A 21,937-nucleotide genomic window follows, 5' to 3' on the forward strand; every position below is an offset into this window, starting at 1 on the left:
GCATTTGACCAAATATGGAGAGTCCCCGGGGGCTTCTACTTGAATGACTTTTGGAAGTCTGAACTTTCAGCAGCTCCTTCTCTCCTTCCTTTCCTGTCTTACTGCTCCCTCAGTACAATGAACGCGACCTATACTGGCTGGCGTGAGTTGTTCAGTTAACTATTTGCAAGAATTCCCCTGAAATCATCTCTCTGTGACCTTCTGAAAACAGGCTGCAAGCAACCTGGGTGCTCAACGCCAGCCATCTCCATCCTGCCTCACTCCACTGTTTACTGACTGGAGCCATTTCCTCCTTGTTTGTTTTCTATCTTCAAAACATAGCATTTGAGGCTCTGTGTGGAAAGGACCTAAGTTCTTCTCTTCCCTCTGACTGTCAGTGTCCCCGAGGAGGAGGGCTGATTCTGGACTTGTGAATTGTGGCATTTACTTTCTGCAAGATGACAAGGACGTCTGTTCAAACCGAAAGACTAAAACTCCAGAAAGCAGCTCCCGGGGCCAGGAGCTGGAAAGCTTAAGATGTAATTATGCACGGATGATCTTCTACCGAATTTTCCAGTAGGGACTCTTACCAACTAAGGGACATTTGCTGTCCCTGAGAAAACACAGAGAAGAAAACCAGAAAGAGACAGCCCGGGTCCTAGTAACAAACCCGGGAGCCCTGGTCTCTCCCAAGAAAAAGCTTTGGCTATTGCAGTCTTAACAACTTTCATAGACTAGACTCTAACCTCGCTGGGCATCCTAACTTCGAACCAGGGACTTCCCTGAACCAGCACCTTGTCATTCTTTTTACGGAATATAAACTGGCACTTCCTTGACAACCCTCAAGAACTCATGGATGTCAGATCCCAGAGATGTGAGCCGAATGCTTCAAGGAGCAGAGAGAGAGAGACCCTTTGCTAGGTCATTGCACCCAAGGGCCTGCTTGACTGAAGTACCTGGCTCCCCTGCTGGCCACAATCTCATTGTCCTCTGCTGAGATCAAAGCTGTCTGCCATCGGTCCATTTCTTGTTCAAAGTCCCCAGAGACAGCTCACATTTTTTTGGGTCTTCCCTCACAACTGCTCTGTGGATCCTCTCCCCTTTTTCTTTGGCCCCAAGATTTATCAATCCACAGAGGATGTCTCTTCCTCACGGGGACACCACCTGCCTTTCTTTTTACCTCTCTTCTCTCTTCATCTGGACTTAGGCAATTTTCTCATTTAGAGTTCAGTCACTTTTTCCTTTAAAAGGCCAGATAACGATTGGCTTTGTGGGGGGCTTTGTATCCACTGTTGTGATTCCTCGATGCTGAAGTTAGCTAGCAACTGACGGGATGCCATAGAACTGGCGTGGCTGTCCTCTACTGATGGTCTGTGTATGGACACTGAAATTTGAATTTCATAGAACTGTAGAATTGTCAAATGTCAGAAACTATTTTTTTTCTGGATTTCTATGAAGGCTTAAACGCTGTCGGAAACAGTTCTTCGCTAGCAAGCCATAGAAAAATCTGGCAGCAGGCCAGGTTTATCCCTTTGGCCACAGTTGGCCAGCACTTGCCATAGATCTACCTGCGCTTTCCTCTTGTGAACTATTTCCAGAACAACATCAACAACAACAAAATAGTGTATAGCAGGAGTGAGAGCCCACAGGCTTCACTCTGGAGACACTATCCCTGCCCTTTACTTCCCAGATAGAGAAAGGGTGAACCAACGTTGACTTGAGTATATGACTTGAGAGATGGTGGGATTATTTACCTCATGGGTCTTGATTGGCAAGAGTTTTTGGACGGAGGGGGGGACAATAGGGACAACCGAGATCTGGGAGATGGGGAGGGAATTTTATGTAAAACACACCAGGCATGCAGAAGTACATCAGAAATCCCGGCAGAGTGGAAGCCTCTGTAAGGACTGTCTTGGGTTGTGCACATCCCTCCCCCTGAAAGTCTGGCGAATAGTCCCTCCGCCTCTGTGGGGAGCTGAGAGGAGAGTGGCTGCAGGGGATGCAGGACCTGGAGCACCATTGAGAGACTGCGATAACAATTCACTGCTAACAGACTGTCCCAGCAGGGTCCCAGTGCCATAGTCACAGCCCTGATTGGCATGCTGCCTCTCAGATGGCCAATTGGGTAGAACGGAGTGAGATCCTCTGTAGAGGCAGTGCATGTCATCTCTGTTTTACTGCCCGAATGAACAGCATGGGAAACTGAGTCTGACCTCATCAGCCAGCCCTGTGTGAGCTCCCCTCCTTAGATCTCGTGCTAGAGAGCCAAGCTACAGTTTGGGGTTTGGGGCTAGAACAGAGGACAGGCCTCTGAACTTATGGTGAGATTCAAGGGTAGCTTGACTGGGAAAGCACTTGCTTGGTTGGAGGCTCCCCTGAAGGTCCTGTGCAAACTAGTGGGTTATCAAGTCTGGTGTGGAAGGGTTCCACGGCAGACTTATATAGGCGACAAGAGCAACAGCTGGAGGAAAAAAGGATGGTTGGGTGGATTGCTGGTAATGTTCACCACCTGAGAGAATAGGATTGGCTTCCAATCCTCCATCAAAGAGAGGGATCCATTCAGAGGAGTCTGTGCTTTCCCAAGCCAAAAAAGGGAAAAGCAAACACAAAACGACAAAAACAAACAAACAAACAAACAACCCCCGAAACCAAAGGAAGAAACCTTAAAACCGTTATTTATTATTTTGGGGGGGATATCTTATATTTTGGGGTCAACCACTGGGCTGAGTGTGCCTCAATGCTGACCCTTAAAATGATTACTTCTTCACAAAGAACAGATCTTTAAAAACAAAAACAAAAACAGCGGGCGGTGGTGTTTGAGACAGAATTTCTCTGAGTAGTCCTAGCTGTCCCAGAGCTCACTCTGTAAAGCAGGGTGGTCTGTAACTCAGAAATTTACCTGCTTCTGCCTCTCGAGTGCTGGGATTAGAGGCTTACAGATTTCCGTGTATAACTTTCTGATCAAGAAATTTATGTATGAACGGTAGCTGAGTGGAGAATGATGTGGGGTCCTGTAAGGCGGGGAAGCTCAGGAGTCAGCCACTGGGCTGAGTGAGCAAGAAAGAAGTATGGCGGTTTGCCTGGCTGTCCGGAGGACCTGGATGGCCGGCCAGAGAGAACAGGGAACAAGGGCACAGCGGTATCAGGGTGCTTGGCAGCTTCAGGCACTGACGGTTTCCCATGCTGGTGCATTGTTTCCTCCCCAGGATGAGTGCTTTGGATAGGGTTCGTTATCTGATTGGGTCTCTTTCCACCCCAAAGTGCAATCCTGCAAAGAAGGGAAAGGCTTTTCCAATGTTGGAACGTCGCCTCCCCTCTGCTTCCCTAACCCCCACGGAGATTTGGAGAGGCAGCGGGATACTGGAGGGCACATGTGTCCCTGAGGGAACAGCCCGTTGCAATGCGCGACCGTCACTATCGATCTACGATTTATGAAAATAAAGCAATATGTGCCTGTTTCGGTGCCTGCCGTTTGCCTACCAATGGTGCAGTGTTCACCATTCCAGCCCTCTCGGCATTCACATTTGCCATCTTTACAGGTCCCGTGCTCAATGCAGCGGGGGTGGCACACGCGCTGGTCACAAGCCGCGCCTGTCCAGCCCTCTTCACAGCGGCAGGCTCCCCCGATGCAGACGCCGTGAGTGCCACAGTCTACTGAGCACACTTCTGGAAGAAAAACAATGATTACAGCTCAACACCACAGTGGGGGTGAAGTCCTTCACGGAAGCCAGACCACACACATGGCTCCAAGTGCTGGTCCCGAGGCCCAGCAGCCATAGCGTCCTTGCTATGTCTCTCTGCCGGTTGGGTAGTGATTTTGCTACTTTACATTTATTTATTTATTTATTTATTTATTTATTTATTTATTTATTTATTTATTTATTTATTTATTTCCTCTCTTCTAGAGCAGTGGTCCTCTCAGCCATGTGGCTCCTGGGCCAGTAGCATCCTCAATCACCTGGGAACTTGTTAGAAATGTAAAGAAATGCAAATTCTTGCGCCCAGGTTGGGATCCATTAGATGTGTTGCGGGAGCTGGGCTCGCCAATTCACTTTAACAAGTCCTCTGGGTGGTTTGGATACTCACTGGAGTGTGACGTCAGCTCTTCTAGATCCTGAGACCATCTGAGAGGAGGTCAGGCTGTAGCTCCCGTTTGACAAGGCTGACTGGGAGGCACACCTCTCATGCAAAAGAACTATCTGGTAGATTCTGACTGTCCGTTCAGCTAGGGTTCTTCCTCATTGAGAGCCTGAACTGACCAAGCCACTGAAGCCTGTTGGGGTCCCTGCTGCTCCACCCTCACAATGCCTATAGACCCACACGTTTCCCCAGATCGTCACTCTATGGTAAAGACAACCACTGTGAATGCTGCACTTGCACGGCTTCTTTCTCAAAGGAGCTCAAAGTCTTTTGTGGGGGAGGCGGGGGGGAGGAGACAGACAGACAGATATTCACTCTGGCGTTCCAAACCTATCACGCGAGGACAAGCACGTGCCAGACATTCATCCTTACAACAGCCCACTGAGGGAGGCATGGCTCGTCATGCCAGGGGAGGGGGAAAAAAAACCACACCAGGAAGGACAGTGACTTGCTCAAAGTCACATCACGTCTGCAGTACAATGGGGACTTGGGGCTAGGACTCTGCGTCTCCCCCACCCTCTGCAGAACTTTGCCAGGATTGCCAGCAGATGAAGCCAGAGGTGAGTGGGAGTGGGCTGACTCCTTTCCTTTTCTTTTCGGAATAAAAGATTCATTACTTTCCTCGTCGTCGTCGGCAAAGCTTCACACATCTCTTCCCTTTCTGATTGCCATGGCAATCTGACAGCTGTCTCAGCACCCCAGTGAAGGGGGCGACACGGTGATGGCTTTGCTTGGATAGACACTCATCAGTGAAGAGAACCTTTCTTGGGAAGGCTGGGGCAGGCTTGAACTGTTGAACTGTCCCATTTTTTTTTTAAGGTCACTTGGGAAGTAAGACACATACTCTTAATTTTAGGAAAATAAAGTGCACAGCATAACTTCATTATTTTCCTGTCACCGGAGAACTACAGAGCTTTATAACATGTTCACACGACACCCCGAGGGAGCCTCTTTTCTGTTTTATAGGACGTTCTATTCTGTTTGTCTGGGACTGAATTGTTCTGTTTTTCTCCTGTTTTTGTTTTCTGCTACCTTTAGGGAGTGTATTTAAGAAAACCTATAATGCAAACAGAAGTATCCCTCCTGGGCCTGCCATCCATTTGTGGCAGTGGAACCAAAGAGGGACAGGAACCAACACAATCATTTGATTTTTCTTTTCATCCCCAAAGACCACGACCTTCAAGGCTAAAGGAGACAAGAGTGAGAAAGGCACCGAAAATCCAACCAAAGTCCCTCTTATCCCAAGCCGAGGGCGAAGATGAGATTTCCTTCCACCCAGAATGGGACGGAGCACAAGGGTTGAGTGTGTGAAACTGAGGCGAGGACCTCATGGCTTACCAACAGAGCAGTCGGGACCCATCCAATTCGGATCACAGTTGCAGAGGCCAGAGTCAGGGAGGTAAGTGCCATGCCCACTACACTGGTCTGGGCACTGGACCCTCGCCAGCTCGCAGTTGAGCCCGCCCCAGCCGGGGCTGCATAGACACTCTCCGTTCACACAGACACCATGGCTGGAGCAGGTTGGATCCAAGCAATCCACTGTAACAAGAAGAGAAACAGTCGTCACTCATGAAGAACGGGCCACAAGGCACTAACTGTCACCCGCACAAACAAAGGAAGATGCCTAAACCACTCGTGCGGTTCCTCGGCAGCCATAAACAGGGGCTTTTATCTTTAGAATACCAGTCTTAAGCGGTAAAGAAGATACAAGAGAACCAAGGGAATTCCTCAGGCACTGTTAGCAAGAGCCAGCTATGGTGTCTTCACGGATAGAAAGGTGTGCTGTCCAAATTTTGCATTCCGCACTTTCTAACCTTCCACCTTGACTGATCTACGACGGGATCCGGGAATACATGTGATGTCCTCTGTATGTATGGCCAAGCCCGATTACCGTCCCCCGCCCCTTCTTTGAGAAAGCAGAGGGGCTGGTTCTAACCTCATGAGTCCTTGATTTCAAAAAGGGAACGGAAGATTAAAAAGAAAACCCCCTGAAAGTCAGACATGAGTCACCTTCCTAATTACTTTTCACTTAGGCTGGGTTTGAACTTAACTTCTCTCTCTGAGCACACACCTATTGAGGGCGTTAGCGTAGGTGCAGAGTGCAAGAGGTGAAGGTGGGTGTGTAGCAGATCAGAGTGTCGCCTTCTCACGGGTGGTCCCGAGTAGTGTGGATAGGCCAGTGTTATGAGCCACGGCCATGACTCCCCGAGACTGCCTACCGGGCAGGTTAACAGTAGATTTCAGGTGTTATTGTCCCTGTATGTTTCACAGTCTGATTCCTTGGCTGTCCTCAAGATCTGAGTGGCTACATAGCAGAAGGAATCAAATCGAGAGCAACCTGCCAGGGGTAGCTATTGAGGACAGAGATTTTAATTATGGGGACGTCAAAGTTTAGGTGTCTATCTGGTTTGCATGCCACATAGATGGGTATTGAGACAGGCAGACTGGCTTCTTTACATGGTTTTGGGGAAGATTTGCACAGCATGTGCCCAGCTTGGTTGCTGGGTTAGGATGGAAAATGGGACTTCTCTAGAGGGATCAGCTGTGCCTTGTGGGCCAGGGAAGTGTGGAATGGCTGTATTCTTATTTGAAAGAGACAAACTCGTTTCCATCGTTTGAACCTGGGCCTGTGGCCCACAGTGAAGTGATGCGATATCATCTTGTGGGGGTGAGACACAGTCAACTGGAGACTTCTTACAATTCCACTACTCGTAATTTTGGGGAGCCATTCTGGCAATGATTTAATCTCTGTGTGTCTTTGTGCCACTCGGTGGCCCAAATCTTCATAGAATATTTTAGTCACCTCTCCTCACCTAATGTCAAGATGAAAATTTGTAAAGACTTTGGTTCCTTAGTCACGAGATGGTCACTTCTGGAGGCTCTCTACATAGCAATTCTTGCTCTACTGTTAATGTTTAATGCCTTCTTATTTAAGCACAAGATGGTGCTCCTATAAGTTTTATTACTGATAATACACTGACTCTAAATATGACATCATTTACATGATCTGTGTTTCATAAACTTTCTAGTCCTGAGGGAGTCAGACCTAAAGACTATGGATTGATTAGAAGCAGCAACGTTCCACAAAGCTCTCTAAAAAGATCCCTCTCTAAAGGCAAAAGCAGTTTTCGGCATTAAGAGAATTCCATTTGGATGTTTCCAGGAAGTTACCATTTATGGAAGTCACTTCCACATTGTTTGAGCCATGTGGAAAAGAATGACCTTTTCTATCCCCAGGAGGGTAAGTTTTAGCGAATCCTTCTTCGTTACAGATGCTCATAGTATTACTTAAACTAGTTACAGTCATTTTAGAATGGAGTCCTTATGGTTGGGGGAACTGAACTCTGGGTGATGCAAAAACCCTTTGATAACTTCCAATTGGCTTCACACAGTGAGGGCAGCAGACATCTGTATATAAGTTTGAAGTGAGGTTCAAACACATAAAAGACGTTTATGAAAAGAGTTAGGTGCTATTTACAGTGTTTGTTATCTGGCACGTGTAAGAGTGAATGCTGTGTTTAGTGCATGTAGGAACAAATGACAGACAGCTATGTGCATGTGCCATTAGCAGAGCTATGGTGCAATTATCTCTCTCTCTCTCTCTCCTTTACTTCCCTCCTTCCCATGCTCTCAATACAGGGATTTGCTATGAATTACAGCAAACCTGTAACCCACTACGCAGCCCAGGTCAGCCTTAAACTTGTGATCTCTCTGTCTCAGCCTCACAAGGACTGGTGTTTCAGGTGTGTTCCGCCATATCTAGCTGCTGTTATTTCTTGTGTGGGGAAATAATATGTTTTTAGCATTGACCCACATATGAACTTATTCACCCAGAATCAATCATGTTCATGTTCTTCTTCTAAAGGAGACCCCGCCCTTTAGTTTTTTTTTAAAATACCGTCCCCATTTCTGAGAAGGCAAAATCAAAATCAAAATACCCATAAAATACCTTGTGCATTATTTCTTAAAAATGCTTTCAGACTATAATCAACCATTTCAAGTATTTGGTGAGGTACCAACAGACAAAAGATTTTAAAGAATGTATCATAGTCTTTTAAAAAAACTGATGAAATAATAAAATATAAAAGAGATAATGACATTAGATGCACATATACGAGAGAGAGAGGGAGAGAGAGAGAGAAAGGAAGAGAGAGGAAGAGGAAGAGGGAGAGGAGGAAGAGAAGGAAGAGGAGGAAGAGGAGGAGGAAGAAGAGAAAGAGGAGGAGGAAGAGAAGGAGGAGGAGGAAGAGAAGGAGGAGGAGACTTTTCTTCTAGATGTATTAGCTACTTTCTCTGTCCTGAATTATGGTAAGAAGAAAGGAGGGAAATCCATGGAGATTTATTACCCCTGTACTAGAATGTCATCAAAAAGGCCATTTATAGTATCTAGAAATATGAGGTAACATTTTCTCCGGTCAGTGGTATCAGTAAATATGCCCTCTGCACTCTGTAATCACAGGGGCTGATGGAATGACCAAAATCAAGTTTTAAGGGAACAGCTTTACTGTGAATTTTAAATTTGGTCCCGATTTCATCGGACGGTCGTTTGGTCATGCCTTTAGAGCCTTTTTCTGGCAGGAGAGACTCTGTGGTTTTTTTAGGAAGGTTTATAAATAGAAACAGTTGTATTTAAAAGGAGGACATTGGCCTTGCTCAGCTAACTGTGTTCTCTCCCTCGAAACACTAGCTCCTGGCAGCTGAAATCATTAGAACTCGTTTGGTCCTGGGTCCTCTGTAGATTTGTCAAAACGGGTTGTAAATGCCATTTCTGTCCCCATGGATGGAAAAGGAGGCCACAGGAGTTTTACAAACAATGTGTACTATGAACCCCCCCCCCCAAGAACCATGAATTCCATTTATGAAGTTAAATGTCATTGAAAAATGACTCAGCCATGAAACTGACATGGAAACATGGCCGACTTAAACCAACCTGTCAGCTCCCCTCTAGTCTCCTTCCCACTTCCCCGGACACCACCATGCAACCTCTCAAGAAGGCACCCTTCATTTTCTTGTACAAATTTGTTAACAGAGCAACAATGTTTATGCAGCAGAAACAGAGGGTGGCAGCTATTGATGGCCTTGCTGTGGTCACGTCGGGTAAAGCGTCTGGACGTTATGACGGTGATGAATATCAGAAAATAGAAAAGCTAAATGGAAGGAAAAGTGCTGATTCAGGTGTTCCAATTCCATTTCCTCTCTGGGAAACAGCGTATGCATCACCTGCGCTCATTCTTTTGGGGTATCGGAGATCAATAGGGGAGATCGCATCTTTCTACACTGCTCCCTGCGGCTTACTTGTTCCGTTGTATGGTCGATTCCTTCTGAACATTTGCATAAGACTGCCTGGGAGGGCACGAAAGTCGAGGAACTAACTGACATTCCACTCAAACACCATCTTTCCTGGAGAGAACCCCCGAAGACCGACAGCCCCCTTGCGCTGTACCTCAATACTGTCCAGCAGTGTACGTAGAAGGTCACTTTAACCGTTCCTGTCATATCACTGACCTGCCCTATGTTTTCAGCAGAGGCAGCTTTGCCTCCCGTAATCCATTCATCTTCAGGAACTTTGACCTTTCCAGCGGGATTATTAAATCAGTATTTCCTCCATCCCCAATTTGGTTAAATGATGAAAAATACACGGAGGCTTCCCTTCATAAGAGAGGGAGAATGTAGAGTGAATTGAGTGAGGGGAGGTCTCGTGGGGGTCAGGCTTCTGGGTGACATTCAGGATATTGTTACTGATATATTGAAAAATTGTGTAAGAATAATATCATAGAAGCTGATTCTTTTGAGGCCGCAGTTGTAGACAGGACGAAATGGGGGTTTTTACAAGGGAAGCTGGCAATGTATATCTCAGGATAAGGCATCGCGACTCTGGTTTGGGAGGACTGGTTAGCGCTGCATCAAGGTCTAGGCCAGTCTGTATAGCTTTGTTCCCCTGACTTGCTGTAGGCGCTGGGGGGGTGTTTCAAAATGACCCACATAACTACAGTCTTTCGAGCCTGCCTGCTCTCTGAGGATAGGAGGTTTTGTTGAAATATTTACAGAGATGTGCATGGGCCTCAGAATACTAAGAAGAGAGAAATCAAATCATAACAACATCAAGAAGCCAGCTTTGAGGGAGGAGAGGGGGGGCCTTAGGATTCCTTGTTTCTTTCCTCTAGACAGTTCCAGAAATTCTCAATTAGAGGCCTTTAAATGAAATGGGAGAAAATAGGGAATTGGATCTAGGGCAGGGGGCCTGGCAAGATGGTGTATCAGGTAGCGCCTCTTACAGGGCCAATGACCTAGGTTCATCCACACAGTACTAGAAAAGAACCAACTCCTGTAAGCTGTACTCAGACTGCCACGTGCACATTGTGTGTGTGTGTGTGTGTGTGTGTGTGTGTGTGTGTGTGTGTGTGAGAGAGAGAGAGAGAGAGAGAGAAAGAGAGAGAGAGAGAGAGAGAGAGAGAGAGAGAGAGAGAGAGAGAGAGCACAAAGAAGTTTTCAAAAAGATCTGGAGAAGAAACGAAAGAGTACAGGGAAGAGAGTACAGACAGACAGTCAGACAAACAAGAGGCAAAAAGCTACTGAAAAAAAACAAGGAGGAAGAGAGAAGGAGCTAATGTCTGCAAATCAGGGTAAAACAAAAACATTCTTTCCAGAAACATCTCCATAGGTCTTTCCTATTCTACAACTAAGGAAGTTTACCAAAGCCCAGTGGTTTAAAGGTCTGGATGCAAACTGCTGAGTGACATTTTCTTTCCAACCCTGGGAGCCCAATCCTGGACTCTCTGGCCAAGATTAGCCCTGTGCAGCTCCTCTATGGCTGACCTGCCACCCGCCTGCTGGTGCTTACCTTCCTCGCAGTGCTCGCCCTTGTAGCCAGCTGCACACACGCAGTTCCCATCAATGCAGGAGCCGTGGCCCCCACAGGAAGGATCGATGCACTGGTTCATGGGCACATCGCATTCTGCTCCTTTCCAGCCACTGTAGCACTGGCATGTCCCTTTGGAATACTGTCCATTCCCACTGCACAGAACAGGGCAGGCAGCTGCAAAATGAAAGAGAATGCCAGGTCACAGAGGGATCGACATCTGAGGAGCTCTGTCTGTCTGTTGTCCCAGCTTCACATACAACCTTGTAGGCTGAGGACTTAGCCACCTTCAAGTAAAAAACAAACAAACAAACAAACAAACAAACAAAGCCACTGCTGTCGGTGGCTCCTGCTCAAGCACAGCCAGGTACGGCAGAGTACATTTTATGCCCTGCGAGGGGCAGCTATGATCAGGATTCCACCATGCGCTCGAGACTCGGGTTGGTGATATTATCTCTGTGTTAGCTCGAGGCTCACAAGCAGGGACCCAACTGAAACCCAGGTCAACAAAGTCTACCGCTGTGCCGTACTGTTGAGGATGCTACTGGAACTGCAGGTCTGGGTGTATTTTATTTATTATTTTTATCCTCAGAAAAGTTGACTCCTGTTCTGAACACACTTGAGCCTTAGCTTGTTACCTATATCATGAAGAAGTAAGTGTATCTATTTAAAAGAACATATGAATTAAATTACAAAGGTAAAACAAGCTTGGCTCATTAGAGAGACATATATATATATATATATATATATATATATATATGAGAGAGAGAGAGAGAGAGAGAGAGAGAGAGAGAGAGAGAGAGAGAGAGAGAAGCAAGACAGGCCAAAGACATGCCAGCTACAGTAATCCCTCCCTCCCCTCCTGCCTTCAGGTCTGGGTTGAAGGCTGAGAACTTTGTGGGGACTGCCTGGAATACCATCGCCTCTTGTTTAAGTTGGCTTTGACGGTACCACTTCTTACTTTCAGAGTTCATTTACAAGGGGATTTTGGTGGCCTCCTTCAGGCTCTAGGCTTCCCACACCATCAACAAGTTGCAATAAACCTGTATTTCCAATCTATCTTCTAAATGAAATGTTTCTCTGGCTGCCCGCTTATGGCGAAACACTTCAGGAAGAGACCTTCAGATAGGACCCATGGAGGCATTCTGCGGCCACTGGTGGTGTGTGTGATTTTAAGCCCAGGTTCTGAGAACTCTTCTCGGACGGCGCATACGTACAAACTAGGGGAGCTCAGCATTCCGGAGCAGAATGAGAATTCTGTCGTCTTGCTTCTTAGTCCACTGCTCGCCCTGCTTTTCTCTTTTTTCCCTGTGGTCATGGGACAGTCATTCATGTGCGTCTGTGAGTGTTTGACTTTCCAGGGACATATGAGCTTCCAGAGAACAGGCACGGTGCTTAACAAAGATTTCCTGTTAGTGATGAGGTCTAGACTGTTGACTGACTTGGGTAAAAACTTTGCCTGCATTCTTGATATGCAAGGATTTATAGGAAAGCACTAAGGAGTACTTGTGAAAGGCAGAGGAAGAACAAGGCCTCAAATGGACCTCATGTTGCAAACACAATGAATTTTCCCTTCAATTTCAGACTGATTTTGAAACAAAACATCTCAATAGTTCGCACACGATTGATGAGATATTATCTTCCCAAATACTTTTTAAGAGGGTAGTTGTTGAAAATGTTGGGGAGTATTATTTCTAAAATTCTTATCCTCATGAAGTGTCTAGGGAGAAATGGGTTCAAATGACATCAAAGACACATGCTGAATTCAGATGAACCTTTCTAAAGACAGGACGCGCGCTTTTTACACTTAGGGTGTTGAGCGAGGGATTCTGTAGTTACTAGAGACACTGATTGTCCTGGAGAGAGGAGAGAAAAGAACGTGGATCTTTTCTCTACTTCAAAATGTGATTTTCTTGAGGTCTTGAGAGAGATTTGGAGACAAACAAAGTTTGCATGACATTGGTTCATTATAGGATTCATGGTCAAGGTCAGGAACGCAAATGTATTCAAGCAGACCATTATGCCCCCCTTTTATAACTCTGCAGACAACATGAATGAACCCTGGCATCTTCTCCTGAGCCTAGAAAGAACCTGAAAGACATTGCAATGCTCGGGATAAGACCTCAAAAGAGGACAAGCTGGCATTCAAGAGAAAATCTCCTCGTCATTTCCGATCTGGGTCACAAGGGAAGATCTCCAGAAGGAAGACTAGAATATGTATCACACCCCCCCTTCCCCCTCAGATCTGAAATAAACAACAGTGAGAAATGCATGGACACAATGTCTAGTTGTCCAAGGCTGTGGCTGATCTGCATCCTGCACATTACATGGGCTACACAGACGGACGACAAGGCGACCTCAGATCACTACCATGACAACTCTCTTACTCCCACAGGGTAGGGAAGGGAAACGATTGACTACTGTCTATATCAGTTGACAAAAGGAAGGGTTATTTTCTCCTTTTTCTTTTGCACACACTCCACGTGGTGGGAAAAAATAGAATTGTCTAGAAAATAAGAGTTGATATATATATATCAGAAGCCTGGGGAATCAAGTTTAAAGTGTGACCTACTTTAATTACTTAGGGAAAAGTGAAGAAGAGTCAGGTCATGGCGGTCCTAAATGCAGCCTTCTTCCCCCCTCGGTTTGTTGGATGCAAGCTCTCTGAGAGCGTGGGCAGAAATGGAAGACACTCATGCATGTTGGAATGCAGGACACTCAGAGGCTTGGCCGGTGCCCACATTGAAGAGCCCTAAAGAGACTGATTGGAAGAGTGAAACTCAAGGAATTCACCGCCACTGGTCAAAGCTAGTGGTTACAGGGTTTGCAGCATGGAGAGCCAGGAACCCCACCTATAACTGAGTCTCAGACACAAGTCATACCAGGGCTTCAAAATAACTCTGTGTGGCTCAGATTTGTTCATGCCTGAGACGCTGAGTGGAAACTGGGAACCCATTTGTATTTTATTGATTGATTGATTGACTGTAATCACACAATGATCATTAATTTTGTTTTGAGACTGGAAAGGAAAATTATTTGGACTCCGTATCCCGCCAAGAAGTAGCACAAAGCAGAAATGAAAACACCAAAGGTCCGGGTGGCAGGAAGCCCCAAGTTCAGCAGCTAGTCTCTTCGTGTGTCCTGGGGTATTAAGTATCCCCTTTAAAAATCCCTTTCAGAGTGGCTGGGATGGGGAGGTGAAGTGACTTGACCAAGGAATCAACATGGGAGCTGACACCTGTTAGACAAGCAGTGAATGGTCTTGTGATTTTCCACACTGGATCCCCAACCTGACTGGAAGGGCTGATGTGATAGGAGAAATGTCAAGGTTCTCATACACATGCCATTGTGTATACATACACATGCACACAGGCACATACACACATACCACATACACCCACATACTACACACAACACACACCCACACACACCACACACACCCACATACCACGCACACCACACACACCCACATACCACACATACCACATACACACACACACACACCACACACACTCACATACCACACATACTACATACACACACACATGCACATGCACACACACATATACACACATACACACATGCACACACATATACACACATAAACACACACCACACCCACATACCACACACCACACACATATGCACACACACACAGGCACATACACACCACACACACCCACATACCACACACCACACACACATGCACACACACACAGGCACATACACACCACACACACCCACATACCACACACCACACACACATGCACACACACACACATGCACACACACAGGCACATACACACCACACACACCCACATACCACACACCACACACACATGCACACACACACATGCACACACACACACAGGCACATACACACCACACCCACCCACATACCACACACCACACACACACACACATACCACACACACCACATACCCACACACATCACACATACACATACACATACACACACCACACACACACACACACACACACACACACACACATACCACAGATCGAATGGAAAGAATTTGTCAGCTTCCTTTGTGGTCCTGACTGGTCAGGAGCCACATGTGAGTTGTTCTATCTTCCCATCTTTCTCTTTCTCTCCCTTATTCCACCAGCTTCCAGGAGTAGAATATTGCGCACTCAAGCTTCTATTTAAAATTAATTAAAATGTGCGTACAAATCGGCGATTCCTGATTTACTAAATCTCGTAAATGGGAAGCTTTAAGACTCCCGCAGAGGGAAAGTAAATCACCGATGCCTCTAACGACTGACAACTTAACAGGCTGATGACACAAAAATGACATAATTTAGAGTCACCTAAACGGTGTAAAGCTCGTTTTAATGATCAAGTCGGAGTTTCCCCTTTCCCGCTTCTCTGCAAGGGAGACGAATTATCAGTGCTATTTACTTGGTAGGCAGTTAAAGGACCAGCCACTCATTGGCGTTTTAAGAAAAACAAATCCTGTCTACCTGCCACTTTAGGTGGAGAGAATGCTCAGTGGGGATGGAAGGGTTGTAGGGGAGGCTTAATAGAGCGAGAGAGGCAAGATGGTTACTGTTGACAACCTGTGAGCTGGACTAGTCGTGATGTGGCGATCTCGGACCATGGGCTTTTAGAAGTGATTTGAAAGCTGGTTAAAAGAATTTTTTTTTATTAATTTATTTTGTAGAGAGGGTCTCACATCTATCGTCCAGGTTAGCCCCCGGCACTCACTGTGTAGCTCAGGCTTGCCCCAAACTTGCAGCCTTCTGCTGCTGCTTCCTGAAACCGGGGATTGCAGGTGGGAGCCACCACGTCTGGTGCTGTAAACCCATTCGAAACTGGTCCTTTAGAAAAAGAGGCTTGAGAATATACAAGGCCCTAGCTCCGCAGGTAAATTGTCGAGGTTGTAGTGTGCACTGCTTGCCTTCACTCCAAACAGATCAGCAACTACGGACAGGTAACCTAATATTGTAAACAGACAGGCTTGGTGGCAGGAAGTAAAGAGCGGAGGGAGGGGATGCCTCACCCTACAAGAGTAGTTGACAATAAACGTTTGAGTCAGAGGCCAAGCAAAGCGCTAAGGGCCCCAGCCCCAAAACTGGCACTCCACTTAAGGAGCAAAAACAAAACAAAAGAAAAACATAAAAAAACCAACCAACCAACAAACAAACAAACAAACAAACAACAACAAAACGCTGTTAAGAAAGGCAGGCTTCTGTAAGGCCATTGACCCTTATTGTACCCTGAACCAAAGAATCAACTCTATATACAATGTAAAGAGTTGAAATATTAGAAAGCCTTGGTGAGTAATCTTACTTTTTTCAGGAGCTATGAAAGATATGCCTTCTAGAAGACCACAAAGCACATAAAACTTCAAACTTCTATTCGATAATGGATACCAGCCTAAAACCAAACCCAGGTCATAAGTGATATTGGGAGGACAGATCTCAATGCGTTCTACAGGACAACACTTACTATTTAACATGTACAGGGAACTCTATAAGTCACCGCAGAGGGAGAGGCGAATGGAAAAGTAGGCGAACTCTGCATCAGGAAATAATACAGCTTGCTGGCATGAAGGCTCTTCAGATTCTGCAACCATTACGTAGAAACTTAAAGACCACAGAGATGTAGCTCTGGGCTTCTCAGATGGGAAGTAACGTTGAAGAGCCGTTCACAGCCTGGAAGTGTGCCAGGGCTTAGGGGTTCTGGGCTCTGTGGAGTACAGTTGCTGAAGACTGGGAGTCCCAGCTGACAGAAAAATGCTGTGTCATGGGACACAGGCCCTGCCCAATGTGGTGGTAGCCTATTGACCTAAGCACTTCAGTTTCCCTTGCCTATTAAAAACGGGCCGAGTGATCAAGGAGAGTGAATGAGGAAGTTGGAAAGTGGAATTAAAGAGGTTAAAAAAAAAAAAAGCCCGGATCCTTCAGGCATTCAGTGTGTGTGTGTGTGTGTGTGTGTGTGTGTGTGTGTGTGCATGTGTGTGTGTCTGTGTGTCTGTTTGTGTATATGTGTGTGTGTGGTGTGTGGTGTGTGTATGTGCATGTGTATGTGTGTGTGTCTGTGTGTGTGTCTGTGTTTCTATCTGTGTGTCTGTTTGTGTCTCTGTGTATGTGTGTGTATGTGTGTCTGTTTGTGTATATGTGTGTGTGTGTATGTGTGTCTGTTTGTGTATATGTGTGTGTGTGGTGTGTGGTGTGTGTATGTGCATGTGTATGTGTGTGTGTCTGTGTGTGTGTCTGTGTTTCTGTCTGTGTGTCTGTTTGTGTCTCTGTGTATGTGTGTGTATGTGTGTCTGTTTGTGTATGTGTGTCCATGTGCGCTTGTGCGAGTGCAGCTTGACTCTCCGTGAGAGGTAGGCAGACGGTGCCTTCTGGCAGACAGGGGCAGAGCCCCTAGCTCTGGGGATGGGGGTGGGGCAGCTTCTGAAGAACCAACCTCCTCATTCCCCATCCTGTCAAATGGCACATTTAAGCAAGAATGCGACTCGGGGAAGAATTACCAGAAGGACAAAAACCTCATCAGGTGTGTCAAATCTCTGACATTCAGGAGCCATGTGGGGAAAGCAGCACACGCTGACTTAAGCATGAAAGTATGGATGCTTTAATTAATCCGGGGTGAATTTAATTGCTTTAGTTAAGTGGAAATCGGGTTAAAAATGATGCAGGGCATGCTGGGGTGTGTTAAAAACATGACATATGAGTCGGATGAATCGATAAATTAAAAGTGCACAGATGTTTTAATTAAACCCAGGGAAGTTAACGAAGATCGCAAGAGACTTTTAAGCCTATGATTAATTCAATTCATTTAAAATACCTGTAGAGATATGGAGCCGCCTCCATTTTGAGAGTTAAAAGTTTTCAATCGATAAGTACTTAAGCTGCTTTAAAAAAAAAAAAAGAGTCTGAGGGGTGCGTGTGTCTGTGGCAACAGCACTGGTTACATATGAATATTTAAGTTCTTTGGTGTATCTCTCAAGCGCCTCTGCTGGGCAAGTCCACAGAGAAGTTGCTTAGCTTTTGTTAGGGTCGCAGCATTGAGGTAGATTTGCAACTTCACGGTGGTCGCAAGCATGGGAGCGTCCCTCAGGCACGTTGGAAGGCTGAATTCACCTCTGTCTCTACAGCTGGTAGGAGGCACTCCTAGAGAGTCTGGTAAGCTAGACGGAGTTTCCTGTTGGTCTCCCCCCCACCCCCAGTTGTGTGAGCAGACATTTACAGTATTTTTTTTTTAACCTTTAAAGGGAGTTCTAGTGGAAATTGAAAGAAATGAAATAATGCGGTGGGACCTGCTCATGGCAAGAAACCAATAGATATTATTTTATTACTATTACTTTCATTAGGGGAAAATCGTTCCAACGAGTTACAGGGTAGAATGCCTGTCCCCGATTCCAGCCTGCGTCCTTTCTAGAGATTGGGTCGTTTCCTGTTAAAGTGTTTCCTGGAACAATGGGGTTTCCCCTGATCCAGGGGCCTCGTTCCCTTCCCCAGGATTAAGCGCCCGCTTCCAGGACTCTTCCTCGATCAGCCAAGTGTGGTTTAGAAAGAGAAAGAAAAAAGAGGCCGTTCATAGTTTGTTTCAAGAGCAAAGTAACCTGGGGACTCCAGGTCTCATTAGGCAGCCTCTGCAGAGTTCCAGAGCAGCGCGATCCGGATTCGTACTCAGACTTGTTAGTCACAAGCCAGAAGGCCTGGCCTCTGGGCTGAAGACTCTGGGAACAAAGCACTCTGGGAACAAAGCACTCTCGCGAGATCTTGGGTTTACTGAATTAGAACGTGCGACTAGAATCCAAAAGACGGTGTGGTGAGATGATTCAACCACGTACCAAATGCGGGTACCAGCAATCAAGCAGCAGAGGGTATTTATAAAACACCAGCTGGACGGGGCGCAGTGGTGAATGCCTGAGATCCCATCCCAGCACTTGGGAGGCTGAGGCAGGAGGATTGCCACGAGTTTGAAACCTGACGACATAGTAAGTTCTAGGCCATCTTGGGCTATAGAGTGAGACCCCGAGACCCTGTATTTCAAAAGGAAAAAAAAAAAAAAAGACAAACCTCCCAAATACCTCTCTTTTCCTAAGATCCGGTTCCCTTAGCTATGAAATAAAGATAATGTTTATTGTGAAGAGATGAGACCACATCATTCACGTGAAGTGCTCGGCTTGGTGCCAGGGACGTGGTTCATCTTTGATATGTGACTGTAGTTATCCTTGTACTAGTCTGTTAGACGTGACTTTGCTCAGTCACTCGCTGCAGAACGTGTTCTGGGTACACCTGCTTCCAGCCCCTCCTCCTGAGTCTAGCTGCCAAGAAATCCTCGCACAGTTACTTCTTCAGACCAGGGGAGGGATCGGGGAGAGGAAGAACCCTTCCCCTTGGGTTGTTAAACTGCAACAGGCTGTGGAACAACGTTCTAGGGGGCTGCAGCCATGATCTGGGCTCATGTACATTCAGCGGTGGCAGAGGGAGACAGAAGCAACCCAGGTAGGGTAGACGGGACCTGAGCACATTTGGTGAGGGAGCTTGGCCACTGTGCAAAAGGCAAAGTGATTCTTTGCCAAGGATGCTCTGAAGGAGGTATTTCTGTGGTAGTGGGAGAAAGACCCCCTTCCATCACTGTCTGGAAGAACCTGAAGGCTTGTTCTTTATTCCTGGGGAGCAGAGACAGGAAAGCAGATAGTGGGGGAAGAATGAGTCACAGGGACAGCCTGTCTGGGCTGTTGGTGGTGCTTATTGTCAGAGCTTAGAGAGCTATGGCTGCCTGGAATGGGGGTGTCTACTTAGCAGTGTACTCCTCTGTGGCCATCAGGGTCACATCCTCAAATCTGCCCCTGCCACATGGCCTTATTCTCCTTGGCATCAGAGGCTTGCTCTGAAGGTTACCTCAGCATTTCTGAAGTGTGTCAGCATGCCGGCATGCTTCTGCACACTTCACCTGTGTTCATGTTCATATATCCCAGCAAGGCACCCATGCCTGTTACGTAAGAGACAAGACTGAAGCCCAGAGAAGCTTAACGATTGTCCAAAATGGGCACAGGTAACTAAGGATGTGCAGAGTGATATCAAGCTCATTTCAGTGCCTGAGCTTCCGTCTTTTTCACCACTCCATCCTCCTGAGAACACATTCAGGCTGTGAAGCAACTGGTGAAGGACCCTAGGGGCTTTTGCAAGCCTTATGCCCACCGCCTCAGGTCAAGACTAGGCCAAGTACCAGCTTCCCACTTCGGGTCAAGGCTAGGCCAAGTTCCATTCTCCACCCACAGTTCTTGGGAGGAGCAGGAATATTCTTGAAAAACCGCAGAATGTACTAACTGATAGTCACCTGACTCTCTGGTCCCAGATAGAGTTTGAATGCATGTCCTATGCTTGCCAGCCAATAGATTCAAAGGTCAGTATGCTTAGGCAATAAGTTTAAACTGTAACCTTGCTGATGTAATCTGTACCCCTAAAAAGTATAAAAACTGCTTGTGTATAGCCATTTGGGGTCACCTTCTAGTCACTCACCATGAGGGGCTGACTGAGGGTTGACCCTGATGTGCTGGAAAAATAAACCTCTTGCGTTTGCATCGAACTCTGTTCTCGTGTCTCACTTGTGGGGGGCCCCCACAAGTGACTCACTTTGAGCCTTATACTGGCACCTTTTTCTGTAAACACTGCTTTCTTTTGTATCATCTACCCCTAGGCTGTGTGGGTTCCTCCAACTCACCCTTGTGCCAGTGTTGACTGGCTGTCACAGGCACAGATTACTCTGATGAATTAGCACCCTGTTCTCTGGCACTCACATTGGTCACATGTCCAGCAATGTTTTAACTTTGTTAGCCCTGTCCCTTAACTTGAAGTCATCAGGCGTCTTAGGAAATACATATTGTGTCGTAGTGCCAAACCCAGGACAAGGACAAAGACAGCTGTTCCTGCTTTGGGTCAGCAAGAGGAAGCAAGCTAGCCATCTTTCCAGACAGAACAGCAGGGCACAACAGAGCCCCAACCACACCCCTTCATGTTTTCTACCTCTGAGTGACAGCAGGGTTGTTTGTGAGGGGGTTTCTGGAGGGTGGTGATCTGTGACCTTGACTTCCACAAAAGACCATCAGCTGAGTAGTAAAGACTGGGGATGACGGGCCTCTTCCAGCCCAGATAGCTAAAAGCAAAGAGGAATGGGCAGTCCCTATACTTTGATGGGGTAAGTAGTGGAATCTATGGCCATTAGTCTATATTGGCCTTTGTGGTCTGTATGGAGCAAAAGTAACATAGATCAGGATAGACCTTGAAGATTCTTAGATACCTGTTCTTTGATATTAGAATGTGGCCCCTGAGCACCTCCCACCAGATTTAAAAATCAGTCCTCTCATGCATGCTAATCACATGCACTCTGAAGAAACCATCTCTTTGTTATTCCTCATCTCTTGTGGCCCAGCTCATGGCCCGTCTACTAGGAAGAGTTTATGCCCAGCTGTTGGTTCAAATCTCATGAGTAACACTTCCTAGCTGGGTAATGAGAGCAAGTTATTTACCCTCATGGGTCCCCTCATTTTCTTCATCTCTAGGGCGATCCTCATGTATTCAACAGGGCTACCGGTGCTTCAGTGTAACAATTATGTGGCTTCTCAGAGCAGTGGTCTGTACACAGTAAGGAGTCAATAAATGTCGGTGGTGGTGGTGGTGGTGGTGATCTTGGTGATTTATGGGCTAGAATGTGGCCAAGAGGGACCAGGTTGAGGGGGTCCATTCGCCTGTTAGGATGGAAATGACAGGATCCTTGCTCCCTCTTTTCAAGGTTCTCGGAGCTGGATAGGAGCTGAGCCTCACCCCCAGAGAGAAAGAAACTTTATGTTCCCATGCTTGTGGCATTTCTGGGGCTCCATTGACAGCTGTTTGGCAGCAGGAGCTGTCGTTTCTAATGGCTATTAAAGTCATGTTACCTAACAGCCATGGCTCGGGGTTGTTATGATTCTACTGTGG

The 21,937-nt window shown here is 46.5% G+C and overlaps 1 protein-coding gene and 1 long non-coding RNA gene across 10 annotated transcripts in view; one reads left to right on the forward strand and one right to left on the reverse strand.

Moving 5' to 3' along the window:
- Tenm2 (teneurin transmembrane protein 2) overlaps nucleotides 1–21,937 on the reverse strand; it is a 1,226,262-nt gene that overhangs the window by 126,177 nt on the left and 1,078,148 nt on the right. For 5 of the 9 annotated variants that reach the window (XM_087569430.1, XM_087569429.1, XM_087569434.1 and 2 more), the window contains 3 exon segments: nucleotides 10,961–11,155; nucleotides 5,458–5,658; nucleotides 3,460–3,645 (listed from right to left, as the gene is read on the reverse strand). In XM_087569430.1, the coding sequence (XP_087425556.1) occupies nucleotides 3,460–3,645; nucleotides 5,458–5,658; nucleotides 10,961–11,155 (582 nt within the window). 9 annotated transcript variants of the gene reach the window in all.
- LOC108352202 (uncharacterized) lies at nucleotides 18,762–21,903 on the forward strand. Its single transcript, XR_015631521.1, has 3 exons — nucleotides 18,762–18,951; nucleotides 21,523–21,604; nucleotides 21,753–21,903. It is a non-coding gene; the product is annotated as an uncharacterized LOC108352202 (long non-coding RNA).

This window comes from Rattus norvegicus, chromosome 10, assembly GCF_021556685.1.
Source record: "Rattus norvegicus strain SHRSP/BbbUtx chromosome 10, alternate assembly SHRSP_T2T, whole genome shotgun sequence".
In the NCBI taxonomy this organism is placed as follows: Eukaryota; Metazoa; Chordata; class Mammalia; order Rodentia; family Muridae; genus Rattus; species Rattus norvegicus.